This window comes from Patiria miniata, unplaced genomic scaffold (assembly GCF_015706575.1).
Source record: "Patiria miniata isolate m_02_andy unplaced genomic scaffold, ASM1570657v1 HiC_scaffold_11, whole genome shotgun sequence".
NCBI lineage: Eukaryota > Metazoa > Echinodermata > Asteroidea > Valvatida > Asterinidae > Patiria > Patiria miniata.
This window is the reverse complement of record NW_024037049.1, coordinates 6,518,134-6,541,039: the sequence shown is the minus strand read 5'-3', so window position 1 is coordinate 6,541,039 and position 22,906 is coordinate 6,518,134. Positions and strand designations below refer to the sequence as shown.

General features: G+C 41.5%; 1 protein-coding gene across 3 annotated transcripts in view; it reads right to left on the bottom strand.

Annotated features, from left to right (window-relative positions):
• Positions 1-2,580: 2,580 nt before the first annotated feature.
• The window catches only part of LOC119743189 (cation channel sperm-associated protein subunit gamma 2-like), a 37,900-nt gene continuing 17,574 nt past the window's right edge, over positions 2,581-22,906 (bottom strand). For all 3 annotated transcript variants that reach the window (XM_038219578.1, XM_038219573.1, XM_038219587.1), the window contains 5 exons: positions 22,242-22,424; positions 20,613-20,715; positions 18,390-18,534; positions 3,957-4,043; positions 2,581-3,348 (listed from right to left, as the gene is read on the bottom strand). In XM_038219578.1, the coding sequence (XP_038075506.1) occupies positions 3,332-3,348; positions 3,957-4,043; positions 18,390-18,534; positions 20,613-20,715; positions 22,242-22,424 (535 nt within the window). In that variant the 3' untranslated portion in view covers positions 2,581-3,331. The remainder of the gene's footprint in view (positions 3,349-3,956; positions 4,044-18,389; positions 18,535-20,612; positions 20,716-22,241; positions 22,425-22,906) is intronic.

Below are 22,906 nucleotides of genomic sequence, written 5' to 3'. Positions count from 1 at the left end.
ACATGATTTGAAGAAAAAAAACAAGAAAATTTGTAAAATAAGTAACTTTTGCCATTTTTTCGGTAACGGAATTACGTGCTAATTTTGACATTTTTAAATGAAGGCCTACACTATATATATATATTTATATTTTTAGATTTTTTTTTAATGACCCAGAGTAATGTTTGTAACTTGTAACATCATAAAATAAATCAAATCTTTTCCCTATAATTCAGAAAGTAATACATACACGAAATTTTATTTTTTTACCAAATCTGAACGTTTTTTTATCATAAATTGCAAAAATCACTGTTTTTACCAGAAATATGTATTTTTTTTTCAATTTCGTTTTTGAACTGAATTCCCCATTTAATTGAGGTCTGGAAAAAGTACAAAAAAGGTTTAATATGTAAATATTTATTTTGGACATTTTTTGCTCTCCCATGGAGAATTTGTAAAAATTTCCAGCGGTGGTCGGTCGACCACCGTTGGAAAAACCTAACTATTTTTCAACTACTGCTCCAAATTTACCATTAATTCAGTCCAAATTTTGTTTGCTATTGGTTACATGTTCATGAACGGGTGCAGGCCAGCTAGACTTGTTCCCTTACCTTACAATTTTCTGGCATCTATAAATTGATCCATTTCATTTTGAGTGGAGTCAGGGATCCAGACTACTGGAACGTTTTTGTTTTTCTTGGTTTTTCAAGCATTTTCGGACACAAAACTTCAAACATGTCAGTGTAACAATATTTTGTTCCATTATACTACCCCTCAACTAGTTCATTTCTGAAATTACAGCGAAAGCCAATGATGTACATTCCCTTTAAGTAAGCCAACAGCCAGTACACTGAGACCCCAAAAAATAACAACTACAATCGAAAAAAGGACTCAAGACTCAAAGACTCAGAAACTTACAGCAAAATAATACGGCAAGAAGAAATAACTTCCAATAGGCCTACTGTTTGTATGTGGAGGAGACTAGTTCGTATTTTACCCCATTTCCTGTTTTACAAAAAAAAAACCATTACATGTAGTTAGCAATAGAAGATTGAAAAACAGCATGCTATATGACTTAGCCTTTTGAACAGCATCACCTACCAAGTTTCTGATTAGTTTGGATCATTCCACTACTACAGCCATCACCAATTTTAGGGATTTACACCACTTTGTTTATACCAAGAGATATTGCTTTTCTTTTTAACAAAGATTTGCAGAGAGTGTATGAGGAATATTAGCTTGTATACCCCAAAACAGCATCACCTTTAAATATCTATGAAATCTAACAAACCTACCGCCAGGCCTACACAGCCTTGTGGTTAATTGCGAAGGCTTTGCGTCTAGCTTTGTTAAGCAAATTTAATCCAATTACGTACAGTGACGCTGAAACAGAGCAGTGAAATCAATGCACCCCAAAAAACTTGGCTTTTGTAAGGTTCTGTTTTTCAGTATGATTGTAATGTTAAATTATAACAGATTTTGAAGAAGAAATTTTACACATCATGTTAGTGAAAAAAATCGCCGTTATTGATGCCGTAACATCAATACTGGTCACTGGTAAAGCTGACCTAAAAGTCGTGGAGAAATCGTTCGAAAAGCTCCCCAAATCTTTTTACTTATCTCAATTTCTAGGAATCCTCACAAGTTTTTATTTCATGAGTAGTTGAACACTATTATAATCAAAGTATTTTCTGAATTTCAGCTCTAGGATTTTGCCAACCGAAAGAACACATGGGTTTCAGGTTGGCCGATTTTGCCACAACAATGACGAGGTGCATTATTAGCATATTCATTAGCGTGCCGGCGTGACTTCATTTGGTCACCTTATCGACCAATAAAAGCTGGGGAAAAAGAGTGATAGTGTATTAATTAATAACTCGTGAAGGAGGCGATAGTGCACATTTTTACTGCACACCATAATGGATAGACCCCTTATTAATATTTGTGAGGCTTGAAAAGATTGACATATATTGCAAACACCAGTATTACAACTTTGAAAAATGGACGTACCCAAGCCTATTTTTCCTATTTCAACGAAAAATACTGAACATATCAAAGTGATTTTTATCACATAGTTGGATCATTATAAGGGAAACAAACCCTGATAGTTGCATGAAGATACGGTCTTCCAAACGGGAGAAATTGATTTGCAAAGATTTCGACCGCGAACATCAACATGTCTGTGTGCATGTTGTTTCATTCGAAATAAAGCATTACACAACCTTCAGATATCAGGCTCCGTAAGCACAGTTGGAGAATCTTTCTTGCTCCTACCATGGTTACAGAGTGGGATTTTCTTATTCGAGCCAACCTTATTTGCTACACGCTATCAAGTGCTTCTATGAATAGAATGCAACAATACCAACTCAAGCCATTGGTGAATTAGACAGTCGTAGTGGGTGGAGCTTGGGGTGGAGTCTGCAAAGTTAAGATTTTCTATTGGCCAAGGAATTAACGTCCGTCGTGTGTTCGTCCAAAACGCACAAACACTACTTGCACTACTCAAATACAGAAGAGATCATGTGCCCTCCCTTTCCTGTATTTGTGGTTTCCCACCTTTTGTTGATAATGAACATTGACTTTATACTTTATACTGATGAGAATGCTGGCTGGTGAGCACAATCTCATGTGATTTATTTCATTCATCACAACAGCATTTTCAAAAAGTGGGACAAAAGGAGTGACTTTTCATAAAAGGCCAAATTTGTCAATTTTGGTCTGAAAACATTGATGCTACAATACACCTGAATTGTTTCATCCAATTTATCCATTTTCTCTTTTTCATGCCCATTCACTTCAATATTATTTTAATCCGCCCTAAACTTTCCATTGATAAACAATTATGCTACATTTACTTTGAATACACCTCTTTTCCTTAGTTTTGTAAAATAAAATGACTTTTAACAAGAAAATTCCAATGCTTTTATCATTCTCTTTTATACAAAACTGTAGTTTCACCGCATCAAAGCTAAAATACAATTCTGAATTAATGTATTTTGACGTACCGCTTACTTCCGCCAAATCCAGGAAGAAATTGACAAAAATGGCATCAAGGGGACTTGGGCTCTTTAGTGTTTCATTAACAATCCCTGAAATTTTCAAAGATTGTATCAAAGATGATTTTTTTTTTACCATACGCCCACTGACTCAGTGTAAAGGAGGATGATATCAACGATTTTGCTGAAAGGCCTCTATCTGGAGCATAAGAGATAAGTTGATGTGGAGCATGTGGTAAGAAGAGCAGTTAATGGTTTTGAAACCATTACGGAAACTACCATGAGCAGACAAAGCTTTCGGGGAAACCAATGTTGAGTTTTGGCATGGTACCAACATTACTGCTAAGTTGAGGAGCTCATCTTGTGGAAATCCCTGTCAATAACAGCAATATGAGAAAAATCATAAGTAACTTCATTTGACTATGAAAACAATAATACCGTATTACTATATGATTTAATGAAGTATTCAATTTCCAGATGAACGTTTTTTTAAGATGGTCATTAAGTGATATCACGAAAGGAATTCTGCAGAGATTGTGAAGGTCAGGAATGTGACATGCAACCAAACATTGTGTTTAAAGCTATACAAAATCATTTGCTTTTTGTGCATTTTTTTTTTTCTTTTTAAACAAAAAGAATATTGCTCACAATGTTAGGTAGGGTGCATAACCTGTTGAACTTTAAGCCCAGAGGATACTAAACATTTTAAGAAAATATAGACAACGTACACTGTTACAAGTCACAAGTCAAATTTGATACGGCTGGGCAGGTCAAAGTTAACCTGACACTTTTAGTGGTCAAAATGACACTTCTCTGAGTCACTTTTCCCAGGCCATTTGACCCGGAAAATTAAGGGATTATCACTTTGTTCAAGTATCCCTTTATGACGACAAAAGTGATCATACTGTAAACTGACATTATACAACCTAACTTTAAAAATGCAGGTTAATGTAGCAAAGGAATTGTGGGATAAAGACTTACTTGATCTGTTGATGGTATCTTCAGAGGGAAGTGCTTCAAAGCCTTGTCCTTCTACTATGTTTATCACTTCCTCAGTTTCACTGTCATCTGTCGTCAACAAACATGTACCAGGCATTAAGTCATTAAAGGGACGCTGTGTCCTGCAAAGCTCCCAATTGGGCTACAAAATGTGTTTTTCATATTAAAAGTAGAATATAAATATCCACATACTTTGACTTCCTGTCAATCAGGCCTTTAAAAATAGTGTAGCGGTACTGCCTTGGACGACTGCCCCGGCCAATAGCGGCGAACCACCTAGCCTCTACGGTCGGGTACGCAGATCCGTTTCGGTGGAAGTTTACCACCAGGCCCGCAGCAGACTACCAAAACAACAACCAATCACGCACTCACTCCACTCACTGGGCTGACAGGCATTATTTCCCTTATAAACTCAGAGATGACTTAATTATCTGGATTATGATACATGAATCATTTGTCAATTACACTCACACGTAGTATGAGGCTTCCTCCACTGCGACTATAGGTGATTGGTTATTATGGGAGATTAGAGCAGTGTGAGAACACTTCATGAGACCACGCTTGGGTTACGGCCACAGCAGAAAGAGAGCAAAGCTGAGTGCGTGACCACTTATATACACTGGCGCTATTGGCTGGTGGCCCAACAACATGGGTGAATGCACGCGATGCCTGCTGGCTACCAGTAAAGAACTAAAGTGCGCCCTCTATAAAATGCAATGCGCTACATTAGAATAGGTAAACAATCTACTGATTTTCAGGACCATATACCCCTTTAACTTTCAAAAAGACGAGATAACAATAACCAAACTTATATTTCCACTTTCACCTGATGTCTAGAGCTTTTTTTTTAATATGCATATTTGCCCTGAACAAGGCTTAAAGCACTCAAGGTAATAGACGTACAATTTCAGATGCAGCCTAACACTACTCATGTGTTATAATACCAGCAAGTTTTGCAAACAAACCCCATTAAGATTATAAAAACAAAATGGAAACTTTCAACTTAGGGGGCAAGATTTGTTTGCAAAGATTTCAGATGCAAAAGCAGTGTCTCCTCGGTGATAGCAAAACTCAGGTGGAAATCATTGGAAGAACGAACGGCAATATTCAGACTCATGCTATTGTACAAGTCATTACATAACAAGTACCAGACCAGTTAAATGTGGGGGCATCAAAACCAGACAATATCTTCCGTCTCATTCAATTACCAAACTGCAAAGAACTGTATTCATTCCTGCCAAGGACTTTTGACGAATGGAACCTTCTTTCAACAAATGTTAGAGGCAGATCATTGGAGTACTTTAAAAGCGAGCTGAACATGCAGTCTGCAGATCATTGAAATAAACGGGGACAATTTTATTGTTTGCCACTATATCCACCATGTGCCTGCAAAGTTAATATACAGCCCGCTTAGAGTTAAATTTGTTGCAGTAACCTACAGAGTATTCATTTTGCACATTAAACTGATGACGTCCTCAAACTAAAATTAAATTTCTGGGCATGATCAATGGCAAGCTATCATGCACTGACCACATCTCTTGCATCTTGAATGTCATCTTTCAGAAAATATAGTTGTTCTGTATAGATTGCACAAGCATCACGCCAACACAATCTGAGCATGCACATGTTGGTTTTCTAGTCCACTTTCTGTCATAGTCGCGTACTTATTGCTCTAGATCTTGGAGTATGCGATCATTTTCCTAAAACAAAAAGTGCATTAAAGTCCTTGTATTTTATGCGATTTAACTTTTGCACAAGGTGACAGCGATTACAGCAGGGGCGTAGCAAGGTCGTTTTTTATTGGGGGGGGGGGGTAGGGTAAAAAAATTCTTGAAAAAGGCACTTGTACATCCATGCTGAAATGTAGACACAGATTTTTTTCTTCGGACACTTGGCCTCCGTAAAACCAAATGGGGGTTGGGGGGGGGGGAGCTGGTACCACGTACTTGACTTAATTCTATAAGTCTGATTGACTTTACGCTTGTCAGACACTAAGACCAGCAGTCGAAAATGGTCCCCAATGAATTCGTAACGATGATGTCATCATGTGTCACATGACCTGACATTAAATGTGCATTTTTTCAAATCGCTGTATCACGTCGGAAGTACAAGTCCGATTGGGTTAAAACTTGGTATGCACATCCACAGGGATGTGTTATAGATGGAAATGGAAGTGGCGTCATCATCAAATGTCATGTGACGTCCCTTAAAGGGGCATTTTATTCATATATAAGGCCTATATGTACAGAACTATAATGTTTGATTTGGTTGAAACGTGTATGTATAACGTGCTGTTATAAGACATTTGTAGTGACATCAATAATTGCTCAACACGTGCACAGAGTGTTTCAAATATCCGAAACAGCTTGTGTTACGTTTGTCCACAAACACATTTCTAGTTTTTAGTGAGTCTATGTGCATGAACATATGACTTAAGCTTTGCATGGCGGATGAGATAAATTATAAAGTTTGCAGGTAATACCGTCCATGCAGAAAGAAATATCTTTTTTGGAAGAAGTGTGGTTGTGAAATGAACCGGTTGGTTGAGTGTAGAACTCAACGTTTCACACAGTGTGCTCTGTCAGTCCTCAGGAGGTTGAATGATGAGATGTGGAAGATGCTACAGGTTTTTATGGCTGTGTGTTCGCAGTGTCGCTTTGGGCGTGTGTCGTTTTGTTCTCAAGGTGCTTTATTCTGACCAAGGGCGCAACTTTGAATCAAGAGTTTTTGCGGGAATTTGTGGTATCCTCGGAATTGAGAAGACACGTACCTGTCCCTACAACCTCAAATCCGACAGCTTGATTGAAAGTTCCAATCGCACCCTCATTACAATGGTGGCAATGATGATCGAGCCAAGTGAATGACATCGTGATTGGGATGAGAAACTTTCACTGGCTACGTTTGCTAACTGAGCAACACCCCAAGAGTCGACAGGCGAGTCACCCAATATGTTAATGCTTGAAATGTGAACTGCGCCTATCCATTGACCTGACCACCAGAGTACCTGGTGACAAGGAAGAGGAAATAGTTGCTGTGGAGTGAGAAAAAGCGTAGGATGTGCGGCAGAGGTCGAGGACAGCTCATGGGAGGGCGCAAGAATGCCTAAAGCAGAGTGCTAGGCGACAAAAGGCACACTAAGATCAACGACCTGTTCAAGAAAAACTGCAGGCAAGTAACTTTGCATGGCTGCATATAATCCTGCAAAACGAAAGGGATTGTCGCCAAAGCTACAGTGCAGATGGGAGGGCCCTTACATAACAACACAGATCAGATGTCATCTATCGAATCCAAAAGAATCCACGAGGGAAGAAAATGGTAGTTCATTGAAACAGATTGAAAGTTTATGGAGGAGAGCCAATCATAGCATGGACAGAAAGTGAAACTGACAAACCGTCTAGCCAACAGAGTGATGAAGCAACCGCTGTGCAAAATGTTCGACAGGAATTACCGCAGAGTACAACGAGTTCACCTCCAGACGACAATGATTAATTACATGTTTAGAGTGAACTTGACATTTCTGATACCGTGATGCCCCAGGAAATCTCTCTGGATGCGTCAGTACAACTTTTGGAGCCAATAAAGACACAAGGTGCGTGGAAGGTGGAGCCGAAAGGGAGCACGGGTTCTCAACAGACCATTGCGTCGCGACAGTTTAGCAGCAGGCCCACAGCACCACCACCAAGGCAGCACAGGAGGCCTAGTAGATATTTGTAAAGAGGGAAAAGAAAACAACACTACTTGGTTTATAATCACACTCACCCACCCATGTATCCACATAATGACACGTAACAGTGACCAGCTCTTCTCTTTGTGCGTATTCTGCTGGCCAGACAAGCTACAGGCATGAATGGGGAAAGATCGAAAGGAGGAGGAGTCCCGGGACGTCAGAGGAGAGAGAAGTCAGTGCCCAAAGTGCAAGATATCATTGCACATGAGAAGCCTTGACCAACCCCAAAATCCTGTACTTCTGTGGGAGATGTTCACATGCTACCCTGAGCAGGTGGATGAGGTTGAGACTATCCAAGTTACATTGTAAGATGATAATGTGCGTGAGAAACACCAGACGGAAGATGAGTGAGAGCAATCAAAGACGCCTAGGTGCGGCAGAGAGGAGAGTGACAGTAGGAGAGAAGAGACACATAACAGCCATGATGGAGGCAAGTGTAGGTGTAAGGAGATGCCTAAAGGTTGAGAAAAGAGAGTAGGAAAGGTGACGGTCTCTCCAGATAGGAAGCAGAAACATGTATATTGTTTTCTCAAAGTGTTTCTGTCAAGTTTATTGTTACAGTTTACTCCTTAAAGTACGAGTTTATATTTTACAGAGTTTAGAGCTTTACAGTTTCGTAAAGTAGGTGCATTGCTATTATGCTTGTATCGGTTTATAGGTCAGGGACTGACCAAACCTAGAAGGCGCCAATGTAGCGCAATGCAGAATCGATTAATGCGACAACCAATTTTTTTGGGTGCTAGGCTATGCCTTGGTTGGTTTCTAGCCGTCTTATGTGCACAGTCAGAGATGTTTACATGCCATCCTGAGCCGGTGGATGAGGTTGGGCTATCCAGCTACAATGTCAGTGATAATGTGAGATCGCTTTGTCGCCTATGTCAATGTCTCATGGGGAGACTGACAAGGAGCCTATTCCAAAGCCTGAATGGAAACCCCCGATTGGGATGACGCATCCGAGTCATCAACAAGGAGCTGATGGGCAGCGGGAGAGTTGACAGACAAGTCCCTCCCCCTGGATGAAGAGAAGAAGGTGCCTATACTTGCTTTCTGGTACGGTCGTGAGAATCACAGAGGAAGGTTCCACAACTGTAGTCAGTGGTGCAACACAGACCAGGCGCAGTTCTACAGGGGGGCTAGGGGGGCTTTAGCCCCCCCCCCCAAAATTTTGTCTAGCCCCCCAAAATAAATTCCTTTAAAAAAAATTGCATTAGCAAAAAGAAGGATTGTGATGTACATGCGAATGGTGTCCCCCTAAAGAAATAGTCGTGACAAGGGTGCATTAGTTAATATAGTGTGAATGATTTTAGGATTTTATTGGCGCTCCCCACTGAAAATATGGCATGAGCCCCCCCCCCCCCCCCCCCCCCCCTTATTGATTTTCGGAGGCCTAAGTGTCTGGAAAAAATAACCGGTCTACATTTCAGCACACCTCCCTGAAAAAAAAGTCTGGATCCACCCTGCTAGCCCCCCAAAATATTGGTTCTAGAACCGCGCCTGACACAGACCATACATGAGCATCGTGCACGGCATTACGATGTAGTTTTCCTAAAAGCCCCGCCTGCTATAGAGGATACTGCACCCAAACAACCCATTCGGATCTGCAGGTTGGTGCAAAAAGAGGATGGTATTGTGAGCGTAAACGAAGAGTTGGAGAAAATCGCCAACGTGAAGAAGATCACAGAGGTGGTGACGCGTAGTGTATTCCACAAGGGAATGTTCATCACGGAGGACCACACCCAACGAGTCTTTCAGACTAACTTTGTGGCCGGAACCCGCTAGAAGGCGAACAGTGATGCATTTTGTTGAACTCCTGATCGTCAGACACTTGCCATTTAGTTTATGAGCTGTCGCACCTAGAGTCTAAGTGTAACCTGAAAGTATTGTTACCTCAAAGTGTTTCTATAAAGTTGGTTGTTACCTCAAAGTGTTTCTATGAATTTTATTGTTACCTCAAAAGTGTTTCTATTATGTTTATTGTTTTCTCAAGTGTTTCTATAAAGTTTATTGTTACAGTTTACTTCTTAAAGTAAGAGTTTATATTTTATAAAGTTTAGAGATTTACAGTTTCATAAAGTAGGTGCATTGCTTTTATGCTTGTATCGGTTTATAGGTCAGGGACTGACCAAACCTAGAAGGCGCCAATGTAGCACAATGCAGAATTGATTAATGCGGGGACCGAGTTTTTAGGTTGCTAGGCTATGCCTTGGTTGGTTTCTAGCTGTCTTATGTGCACTTCACACAGTCGGAGGATACCAGCTTAGTTGGTATAAAAACAAGCACGAAAGTTATTCGTCCTTTCTTCCCCTTTGGCAATCGTCCTGAGCAGACGTCCAGATTAGGGAATAAGTTAAAGACCAGTGAGTTTGATTCACTCAAATAATCGAGACCCCAATCACAGTAAAATCATTAATTGCAGAACCACACTAGAAATTAGTTAATCTAGCGGTTGTCAATTCATGAATCTTGAATGAATCAGTAATCCCCATTCACTGTAGTTAAACGTGAACTGTGAGAGTTCGACTTGGTCATGTAGGTGAAGCGCCTTTGGGAAGGCAAGTGGGGTGTAAAAAGAATAAATTAAAGGAAGCATACTGACTCTGTATGATTTGTGTCCGTCCCCTTTTTTGCCGTCATTATCCCCTCCGTCGAGAAGCGTTATCGCTGAACTGGTACTTTGGGTGTGGTTGAACCACGTGGTGTGCTGCGGGCCAGGCGGTAACCTGCCGCCAAAACAGATCAGCTTCGCCTGCCTTCAAACACTAGACCGCTCGCTGACATGGGCCGGCCCGACTGGGTAGCAGAATCAAGAGATTAAACCGCCACAATACGGCATACATGGTGAACAAAGCTTTAAGCCATCTTGGTACTTGCTGCCCTTGAATTTTGAACACTCCAGAATAATGATTTTATTAGCTTCTTTGTGCATTAAAACATATGTTTAGACAAATGCAATATGTATTTCTAACTTGTCTGGTTGCAATGTTATGATACAAATTGAGAATGGTGGCCATTTTAGACACCATCTTGGATTTTGGAAAGAGCTCCAAGGGGATTTCTGGGGACTTTAAGTGTTATTCTAAAATGTTATGATACAAATTGAGAATGGTGGCCATTTTAGACACCATCTTGGATTTTGGAAAGAGCTCCAAGGGGATTTCTGGGGACTTTAAGTGTTATTCTACACATATTCCTAGACCTATACTGAAAAATTCAGCTTTTGAGCAATTTCCAGGTTATAACTAAACCTTTTGGCCTACCTACGAGATTTGGGATAGAAGTAGAAGAAAACAAGAGAGAATTTTTTGGGGGCTTTTAAGCAGTAAAGCAACTAGCCTCACAGGTATTGCTATGTTGGGGGTGGTCAAACCCCCCCCCCCCCCCCCCCCCCCCCCCCCCCCACAAAAAAGGTTGGCAAAATCATGCTGCTGTCAGCAAAATAGAAAATGAAGAATGGAGAAGGAAGAGGAAAGGAAGAGGGAAGAAGAAAAATGGAGAATGTAAATAATAAACACCACTGCTCAAAACCCCGCTAAGCTAAAATCCGGTACTGCAACTCATGGCAAAAGATTGTACATTCTGTCATGGCGGCACAAGCTGCCGCGCAAGGTCTCTTCATATACAGCGGATGGCAGCTACAGCTGTGCAAAACAGAAGTACATGCTCGTCCTAGGCAGTTACGAATTGAACTGATTCTCTTAGTGACGACTCACAATCATGGCTAGCTAAATAGGGCAAATCTTGAAACAGAGTCAAGCTACAGTTGTGATGTGATGTTTGTGATGTAATACATCAACTTTGATGACCCACCCCCATCTCCCTAAACACGAGCACATTTCATTCAAAAAGTCAGGGGAAGTGGCCAGGAAATGCCTCAGATTGCACCACAGAGCATCAAGAATCAAAAAATTTCCTGGGCCCACTTAACAACCCCACGCCTTCAGGGCTTCGCGCTGCGCACGCATATAAACAGTTCCACTTTACGATTTAAAGAAACCCACCACCATTGACCATTGATTTTGACCATTAATTTCTACTGCTGATTATGAGACTAATAACGAGAAGCTCTCTCATCTGTGTGTCATTTTTCTTATTAGTCTCTTTTAAAAGGCTTCATACAATTGCCACAGAAAAATGTGCGCGTTCCAATTTCCGTGAATTGCACCTTATAGAGCATGCCGTTTAATTCCAGTTAAAATCATAGACAATCATATAAAGATCGTAATTGGGTCGAATACTTTGTATAAATTATGCCTAAATTATATAAAATGCTGGCATCTCTGCATTAAAGGTTCATTTTTCTATGGCCTATATCTGTAGAACTATAGGTCTGATACAGTTGTTATTTGGTATGTAGCTAGACCAGAATTTGTTATAGATGAACAATTGAAGTGGCACCATAATGACGTCACATTACATTAAATTTCGACATTACATTGTAGTGAAATGCAGTTTGGTGCTCTGATATTTTTTTGTACGTTTTGCCCTCCATACTTTTGCATGCATGTTGGAGCTGAGAGAGGGCGCACTTGTACGCTAGTCGCGTTTAATTTTGGCCAGTTGCCGCCAGCGAGCCAGAGAGTAAGCATCGTGTTAGCTTTGCGTAGCGTGCCATGCCGTTCACAAGCAGTAGCGCCTGGAAGATTGGCGCGGTAAGTTCTGAGGTTACCACAAATTGGGGCGTAGAGTTTGGGTCTGTTGGTTAATCAGGAACATTTGGGGGTAACAAATTCTCTAGACGCAAGTTTCGGGAAATTAGGATTTAAGAATTGTTGATAGGAATTCAGAGCACTTAGGCAACAGTTAAGTCTTTGGGATCACTGCCTCAATTGTGATAAACTTATCGTCTAATTTGGTTGCTCAGGATTCCCTTAAGGATTCCCCTTGCCTTGCCTGGAACCTACCTTAAGTGAGCCTAAGAACTTGCCTTAAGGAACCCCCTGAAGAAGTTGCCATCCCTTAGGATAACTCTCCCACAAGGAGTCAGTGTGGGAAATAAAAGGAGTCACTGTGTGACCCAACACTGTAGAAGTAACTTGGTGTCCTTCTCCCTTTTGTGAGTTGGTATAAATTTGTCGTCCCTAACCATTTACCCCGGTGTGGTCGTTACGCGCGGCGATATATGGTCTCCTAACGGACCACCCATACAGTATCGGCTGGACTGCTGCTCGCCCAGTCTGATAGAGGAGCAACCCAAGAGACGGTTAGCCCAGACTTAGGGGTTTTTCGCCACACGTAGTGTCAGAAGTGGGATTTTTGGCATAACGTTTATCATCTGGTTAGAGTTAGGGTGTCAGCACTAGTTTAGACATGGACAAACGGGATGCAAAACCCATGGAGGAGGAACTGGCTATACTGAGAATGGAGGCCTTTCAGGGAGAAAACATGCTTCAGGAATCCCTCCAGAAAAGGAAGCGCTTGGAGGATGAAATTCAAAGGTTAACACTGGCGCGCGAATTGGAAAAGAAACAAAGTTTCAATGGAATAGTTGATGAGCCAATTTCGGCAGATTTGTTTCCTAGCACTCCATGCTGTGCTGTAAACGGATGGCAGGATAAGCAGACAGTAGTATTTTTAGCTGCAAGTCTGCCAGGGTCAGCCTTTAAGGTCCTTAGCAAATGTGACTATGAGATCGTCCACCGCACGGGAAAATCCCATCAGAATGCAGACAGCTTGTCTCGCAGGCCATGTCCTCAGTGTGGCATGGTTAGCCCGGGTATACCGGATGGAGAGGAGTCTTCAACTATTGTTGATGGGCCCCGTTGCCGCTCTGAACAGGAAGACGAGCCATCGGCAACTCAAGAGAAAGGAAAGTCAAGAGGTACAGCAGGGAAAGCAATCAGATATTCGGATTGTAGATATAAGTCCAAGCACAAGTGAGGATGACTGGCGATGAGCCCAACTCAAGGATAGTTCCATGGGGTGGATAATATAACTGAAGGAGCAGGGATGTGCCCGTCTGGCTTGGGAAGATGTTTCATCCATGGCGGCTGACCACAAATACTACTGGCTCCAGTGAGACATTGATGGGAGTCGAATAGCAGCAATGCCATTCAATGGAAGACCATAGTTCAAAAAGAGTTACGTCAGGAGATCATTAAGGAAATCCAGGAAGGGAGGCTCAGTGCACAACTTGTGATGAAAAAGACAACCGTCAGGGTGGGGAGAGGTTTTATTGGCAGGGTTTAGCAGCTGATGTCTGGTCTTTTGTAAGGCAATGTGATCTCTATGCACAGAGAAAGTCTCCTTCCAAAACGCGTCGAGCACCCTTGCAGCAACAGTTGGTGGGCGAACCCCCGGAACGGGTGGCAATGGACATCATGGGTCCGTTTTCCACAACATGAAATGGCAACCGCTACGTCTTGGTCATCTGAGATTACCACCTGCCAGATGAGAAGGCATACCACCTGCCAGATGAGAAGGCAGAAACTGTAGCTAGGAGATTTGTGCAAGACTCTGTGTGCAGATTGGGGGCCCCAAGGACCCTGCACACAGATCAGGGGAGAAACTCTTGATGGCACAGGGGAGTTGCTCTTGATGGCACAAGTATGTAGAGTCCTAGGGAAAGCCAAAACAAGAACAACGCCCTACAATCCAGGTCGGACGGACTAGTCAAACGTTTTAACCGGAGTTTGACAAGCATGGTTGCAATCCTTGTGAAGGAGCGAGGAGAAACCTAAGGACTGGGACAAGGAGTTACCATTGGCGACAGCCGCATATCGCAGTACTCCCCAGGAGTCTACAGGTGAGACTCCAAACCTGTTGTTGATGGGCCGAGAGGTATCCATACCAATTGACTTTCATGGGGCAACCATCTTCAGATGATACAGAAAAGGAACAAGACTATGCCCAGGCAGTAAGGGAAAGGATTAGAGCCTCACACGAGAGGGCCAGAAGACACTTGAGTAAGAGTGCCAGGAGACAAAAACAGAAAGTGGTTGCACAACCCATCGAGGAAGAAGGGAAAATCACCAAAGTTGACATGCCGATGTGAAGGACCTTTCCTTATAGTGACCAAGTTGTCGGACGTAACATATAGAATACAATGGAAACCATGCAGTTAACTGAAAATCGTTCACTGCGGTTGCCTTAAACCCTATGAGGGACATCCACTTGCATCATGGACCATGGGAGCAGACGACCGGCTGGAAACTGACTTACCACCGGTCGAAGCTGGGGTGGAAACCGGAGGTCGTCACTGCACGAATGACGATGATCTGCAGGGAAGTGATGTGGGAAGTGAACATGCAGTGACCCGAGGAATGTCTCAGCTTGACCAACCAAATGATTCAGCTCCTGAATACCACTTACCTGACCCTGGACCTGAACATAACTTACCTGACCCCAAACTCCAGAGGAGAAATCCTTTGCGCCGGTGACGACGGCCTCAGCAGTACCTGTAAGCTATATGGGTAAGGGAATTGATTGCGGAAACTGAAGAAGATGGACCTACGATTTGCCTTGTTTTTTTTTTCTTTTACTCTTTTTCTTCTCCAGGATTAAGGATCTGGAGGACACCAATATGGAAGGGCGAAGAGGAAAATCTTGGAACTGACCCAAGGATTGGGACACAGTGAAGGTATATATATGCACCGAGTGTGATGACACATTCCTGAACAAGAGGAAACAGCAAGGGAGCCATGGCACGAAGCAGATTTTGTTCTTTTGCATGCAGTGTGACAGAAATTACACCAGGAAAGACAACTTGAGAGTCCACTACATCAGCCACTATCCTAAGTCCCCAGATGACATGGCGGGAATCTTCCCAGAAACTGAGGAGGAGCACAAGCGTCACAAGAAGTTCAAGAGCAGGAAGACAAAGATAGCCGATGGATATCGACTGTCCACAGGAGGGTCCTGTAAAGCGTCCGCTGTCTGAAGCACAGAGAAGCAAGCCCCCCAAGGGAAGAAGTCGAAGGCGAAGGAGACGAAGGAGAAGGAAGACGTGGAGATCCCCCCCCCCCCCCCTTAGACGAGGAACCTCAGGGGATAACAACCCCTCGTACTTTTGGACGGGACATGTCAGAGGATGCGCCTGTGCTATCACTCTCTCCTGGCTCTATTACACTGGTCAAGCAGTGCCTTAGTGAGTCAGCTGCACCTTGGAACCGCGACCCAGAGGTTAACCAGTGAAAATGCTGCGGCGATGACCATTGATCCCCAACAGGCGAGTGAAGATGAAAGCCTAGAGGGAGAAGCCGATGTCCAGGTAGCACACTCAAGGGGACCATCTGATGAAACCCCCTCATTGCAAGTGAACCTGGGAAAAGCCCTCAAGGGAAGTACCATCAAGTAAAGTGCAACGCACAAGCAGAGTAGTACCTATACTTACCCCGCGTCGACTGCTGCTAATCCACCCCAAAGAGCTAGAGTGTTCAGGCTGTGTCAACGTGACCAAGACATATGGTGTGCAGTACCCGCCAATGTCAGCAATATAGAGCAGCTCATGCGGAAGATAAACTTTGGCGCGTAACCGAGAAACACACCAAGAGCTATTTCCAGAACAGTGTAAAGGTCTCCGAGGAGGTTGTTGAGCAGATTCCTACTTGAAGGATGTACCATGGCACTTCCAAAGACTGCTTGTTTTATATTGTTACAGTTCTTTACTTGAACAGTGGCTTAGCAAAGTTTACTACAGTACCAGTGTGTTTGTCTATAGGAAGATTGTTTATAGTTTTGTTTTCCTTAAGTGTAATGCGTTTGCTTTAAGTTGTCTTGAAGGTAGACTCCAAAGATTAAGAAGCAAGTAAATTCTGTTATTCAAATATAGAACAGCGTTATTGTAAGTGTGACTGGGGGAACACAGGATCTTCAAGTTTAGACGGAAAATATACTGTTTTTATTCCTCGTCAGTGGCCCCATGGCAGCAAAGCGCAGCCAGCGCTGTAAAACTTTCTCTAAATCAAAAGACTTTACAACATGTGTGTGCTCTTGTGGGTGGCTAACACACAAACTGAACAAAGCTTATCTAGACCACAGGATGTTGGCCAGTGCCTCACACTACTGGGCAGACCACATAGGGATTATGAATAAACATTCATTGCTAAAGAGGTGATAAGGAAACATGAAAACAATCCCAAACTTGTGAAAAAAGCAATTCCACATACCGACTAATGGGATACAAAACATTAATAAAACTTTCAAAAGAGATAGGAAAAGTAAAGGTGCCAACAAATATATGGTTGAAATATGCTTCAATATTTCACCGGTTACATAAGTTACCTTTTTTCCTGTATAAACGTTTTAATCATGGAAAGAAATATGTTATAATAAATGTAAGATCTAATTGTGTAAATATCTTGATGTTTGCCCTTAAGGCTGAACCTTGAATAATTGAGGATAATCACTTAATCTTGAGTTATTTTAAGGCAATTAAGATTCATTTCTATCTAAACCTGCATTCTTTATTGTTGGCCTGAATGTAAGAGAGGGCTGTGTAGCAAAATGCAGTTTGGTGCTCTGTTATTTTTTGTACGTTTTGCCCTCCATACTTTTGCGTGCATGTTGGATTGAGAGAGGGCGTGCTTGTGCGCTAGGCGCATTTAATTTTGGCCAGTTGCCGCCAGCGAGCCGGAGAGTTAGCATCGTGTTAGCTTTGCGTAGCGTGCTGTGCCGTTCACATGCAGTAGCGTTGTGAGGAGATTCTCGTGGTAATAATCGGGGCCCAAAGTTTGGGTCTGTTGGTTAATTGGAACATTTGGGGGTAATAAATTCTCTAGACGCAAGTTCTGGGAAGTTAGGATTTAAGAACTGTCGATAGGAATTTAGAGCACTTGAAAACATTTAGTCTTTGGGATCACTGCCTAAATTGTGATAATAAACTTATAATCTAATTTGGTTGCTCAGGATTCCCTTAAGGATTCCCCTTGCCTCGCCTGGAACCTACCTTAAGTGAGCCTAAGAACTTGCCTTAAGGAACCCCTTAGTGATTTTGGATTCCCCTCTAACTGAAGAAGTCACGGTTACCATCCCTTAGGATAACTCTCCCACAAGGTGTCAGTGTGGGAAATAAAAGGGGTCGTTGTGTGACCCAACACTGTAGAAGTAACTTGGTGTCCTTCTCCCTTTTGTGAGTTGGTATCAATTTGTCGTCCCTAACCATTTGCCCCGGTGTGGTTGTTAAGCACGGCGATATATGGTCTCCTAACGGACCACCCCATACAGTACCGGCTGGACTGCTGCTCGCCCAGTCTGGTAGAGGAGCGACAAAAGAGACGGTTAGCCCAGACATAGGTTTTTTTTTCATCCATGAGTGCTTCACAAGGTGTACAGCATGAATAGAATTGGAAATTAACACAACTCGAGCGTTTATCCATTGGACGCTAGCAATCAGTGGTACGCAAGCGTGTATGACGTTCTACTAACGAACCGGATAGAGCCATCTGCATTCTGCATAAAATCTGCGCAGCAGCTTGGTTGCCCATATATAGCCGTTACTTAGTGTCAGTGCAAACAAATTGAAAACAACATTTGTTTATGCAAACAAATAGAACAGTTTCTTTTGTGGGTTATTGAAAATTCCCTCTGTAGTTTGTTTGAAGAACAAAAATGACCAAGATTTTGAACATGTTACTCCTATCAAATCATGTCCTAAAAGTTGATAAATATTTGAAAGTTAAATAACATGTATAATCTTGTAAAATAGTGATGAATAGCAGAGGTTGAAGACTGAATTGATGGCTTGCCCATACCTGAAATGTCTACTTCCGTGATAGTTGGCATGGGAACAACACGGCTTGTCTTCCTCTTTTGTCGATGGGTCTTGGTATCTCCACTCTTGTGTTGATGGCAGGTGACAAAAATAGTGATGAAGACCAATGAGAACACCAAAGACCACTGTTAGAACAATCAGGAGCAAATAGCAAATATTACAACACCTCGCCCACAGATTCTGTCTCTTGACTGCCCCATAGTGCATTACGTTGCATTCGTTACTTTCACTTTTTCAATAAGAATGATCAAAAAGCCTATACCACGACAGCCTTATTGTAAAAAGTATTATGCGCATAGCAACCAAGGAACTATTTGTGGTCCTCATAAACACATGCATAAGGAATTGTGTGCTTAATTTCATTAAGGGGCAGTTTGGAAAGGTACAATAAGTAATTTCAAATTGAAACAGAAGTATGTTTGTATTGAATTTAAGTTTAATTAATCAATGATCTCTTTAAAAAGATTGGCTGTACATGGTACCAATAAAAGCAGTCACCACAGAGTGATCTACAGAGAAACTCTATATTTACCTCAGGATGCTACTTTTACTACACCACTCAAAGCACTCAATATTTTGTAAACTACCATTTCTTGTAGGGTTCAGGGTCAATATTAAGATGACTGACAATGCAAAAAAAAGGGCAGCAGCAGCAAGGAAGGAGTAACACTACAACTAGTTTGAGGGGAAAGTAGTTCAAAAGTCCTGAGACAATGGCTGGTGTTATTGCCTCCTGACGTGAAATGAAGAGTGAATAAGCCTTTAATAACCAATGCACCCGTGATCTGGCAATTGGACATTCTGAAGTAGTAATACCCCAGGCAAAGCCTTGGGTGCTATGCGCACAATCTGTTAAAAACGCCATATCCCACATCACAAAGATAACACTTGTTAAATGTAGTACTTGACAGTACGTGTTCCAAATGCAATGCATTTTCCGTGTTCCACAAGCATTGGAAACAAATTTATCTTGAAGCCAACTTGAATGGAAAATGCACGCTGTTCACAAAATTTCTTCATTCATCCTATTACATGTGCGTGCAGTAGGAATAGCACAGGCATCTTAGATTCGCGGATTTTGATATGGACGTGACACACGGGATAAAACCACACTGTTGTTGCCATTGATCGACCAATCAGGATTGAGGATTCAAGTTTGCTTGACGATAAAGGCATGTGTCACACATGCACTTGCTGTTTTTAATTTCATGTTGTCACTTTCCAGTAACACTGTTTCACATCATGACATACATGTAGGCCATGAGTCAACTCAAGTATATGGTTGCAGACCAGTAAATAAACTGTCATAGACCCCAATGATAAATGCCCCCACTTCAAAAATTCAGGAAAAATACTCACAACTCTCCAAGGTATTCGAGACACACATCAAATTAAAGCTAATTTTGTCATCTTTCATTTTCTTTTCAATTTTTGGGGGGTTAACTGATTTTTAGGATAAATTTCCATCCGAAGATGATCACCCCTTAAAACGGTTCTGAAGCCCATCGCCATTTTGAAAAACGACGCCTACACTCCATTGCTAAATAGAGCGCTTTTAGGGCTCAATTTCATCCAAATTGCACAGAACTACAAGCTCACAGTCCTGTGCACGGCTCCACCCATATTTTTTACAAACCCTCAAGTTCATGGCCCACAATATGCTCAAATAACAACAAATTTGAGGGCATGCAAATCGTGATTTGGCCGGCATAGGCGATTTTGGACCGATTCAACCATAAATCACAGCTAGTCAATGGAGATAACTGGCAACAACAGTGATGAAGACAAGTTTTTTAATGTGCTATTTCCACATTATCAAAGGCCTTTTAGATATCACACAACATTTAAATACCACAAATACATTCAATAATGTGAATATAGCACAATACAGAAGTACATGGTGTATAGTGAAAATATTGACTGCTGTAAGTTGTGTAGTGAAACTAGCTGACCGCGGATATCCACGGACCATTCTATTTTCCCAAAACAAAAACCCATCAGTACCAGATGAATGAAGTTCAAGCCAGGTTGGAAACAGCATGTCAAACGAGGGGGAAGAACTAGTGGCATATGAATTAGCAGGTTGGTTGTATTGGATACCATAGTTGCCCTGACCAGAATGGAGTAATATGATCTTGCTCTTTTCATGAAAGCGAGTCGCAATTTATGATGCTTCCCTTTATAGTCTGATTTGATAGCTTACCCCTACAATGGCCATAAGATCATATTTACTGAGCTCCAGTCCATGGACTTTGATTGTGAACTCTGTAGAAAATTCGCAATATGTTGAGTACAAGTCTACCTGTCTGTAAAGAAAACAGAACTTTGTAATATAATCAAATGTTGAACATCTACATGTAGGCCTGTACATTTCATGAACTGTACTATTTCTCTATAGCAGAGAAGTACATAATCATATGTAGGCCAGATCTAGGTACACTAAATAAGAGAAGCGAAATCGTCTCCAAGTGCAGGCATCGAGACAGGTGTGTTCTTACTTCAGTGACGTAAACACGTACTAACTATAATGACGTAACGCGCGCAACACATGCGCGCACTTGGTTCGAAAAAAGGTAAGATGCTACTTGTATTCTATATTTTGTCATTCTGCTGATGAATGCCTTATGGTACGAAATAGTCTGTCCAGAAGAGAAATATGCCAAAGTTCGATTAGCTCATATTCTGAATTTACTGCATGATTATAGCTCTACAGAGATGTATCGAGCACTGTGAATTGTGATAGAAGACGATTTCATTGGATACATATACATAGCATAAAAGGGAAGGACACCATAATGAGAACATTGTGTACTGCTGTGTTTTGAGGAGTAATACTTCCCTTCGTCAGACCTGAGAGTAACAAAACAACCGAAAAGACAGCATAGCAAAAACTTAAAGGGCAAAAGGTAACCAGGCAAATGAAAAACAAAACTGGGAGGGCAGGCCTTGATAGGTGCAGCAGGCAATATCTTGGATCACATGGGGATGCAGAGGTGCAATCATATACATATAAATTCAATTAAATTAATTAGACTTATGTTTGTGGACAAACACAAGGCTGTTTCGGCATTTTGTTATTGCATTTTTATGTCATGTTATAAACTGATAGGACATACATACATGTGCAGTGGAAAAATGCAGAGTGATCAGGACCAATAGTTCTGTAGATGTACGCCGCAGAAAAATGCACCTTTAATGTAACATCACATGTCATGTGATGATGTAATCATGACGTCACTTCAATTTTGAACAACAAGGGGCGCATTTTCGCCGAGGGTGCTATTTACCCCGTGGGGGTTAAAAACGACATATTCCACATTACAGCAGTCAACAATTGTCGTGCCCATAAAAAGACAAATGGTTGTAACTTACTGTTTGAAAATATTTTTTAATCACTGCGATGTAACCTTTGATAACTGAAGGTTTTGATGTCCTGCCGGACCGTAAAGTCCTAAGCATTTGACGTTGCAGTTCTCATTGCGCAAAGCTACCGTGCCGGCAGGTTCCACATGGGTGCATAAAAAATGCAGTGCAATATCACCCTCTGTGTGTGACATGTGTTCTTATAGATCAGACACGTGGCCGTTCTAGACCAATGAAATTACAGTATCCAAGCACACGATATAACAATATTACTTATGAATTCAACTGTGTTGAAATGATGACCAATAAATTCTGAAGCATAATGAGAAAAATATTTAACATTGAACATGTTTGTGCATAAATTGTATGGTCTGTTTCTCATCCATAACCAGAGTGTGGTGTAAATGTCAACAAAATTGTCTCTCGAAATCTTAGATTTGTTTGTGTCATATATGATTATAAACTCTACCTGTTTGTGACCTCTATGACAAAGTAATATTCCGGTGGCCAAGGGAAGTGCATGGGTACACTGGCACAGGGTGACCCCTGCTCACAACGCCACACTATCCCACTGCAATCATGTTGGAAAATTGGCACTGATCCATTACTATGACCATTTGAATCCTCTGGCTTCCAAATTGTTGGACCCAATCTGCAAAAGACATATTCAATATTTATTAAAACTGAAATGAGGCAATTGTCAACTGAGAATATATGTGACATGTTAAATGAAGATAACAGCAAATTTGAACATATTTACAGGGTTTGAAGATAGACGTTACCTGGGGGATAAATGTGCCTGTTATAATTATCTCCAATATGCTTCAGTAGCAAACAATGTTGAGTGCAACAACCAGCACCATTTAAATATGAATTCCACGCTCATTTATTTTCCAATAACAATAATTGCCACAAAATTTTTGGGATCAAAAATACATGCATTCATCATTAAATAGCAGTTGGATAATAGTTGGAAAGTAAAATGTAAATATGTTAACAGCTATAACTTGAAAATTCCCCTCACAGAAAAATGGGTTGATTCTGCTAGCTAGTACGCATAAGTCCCCCAAGGGCGCCAGCCATTTATACTATAGATTGCTTGAATGAATGAATGCACGCATATGCACATGAATG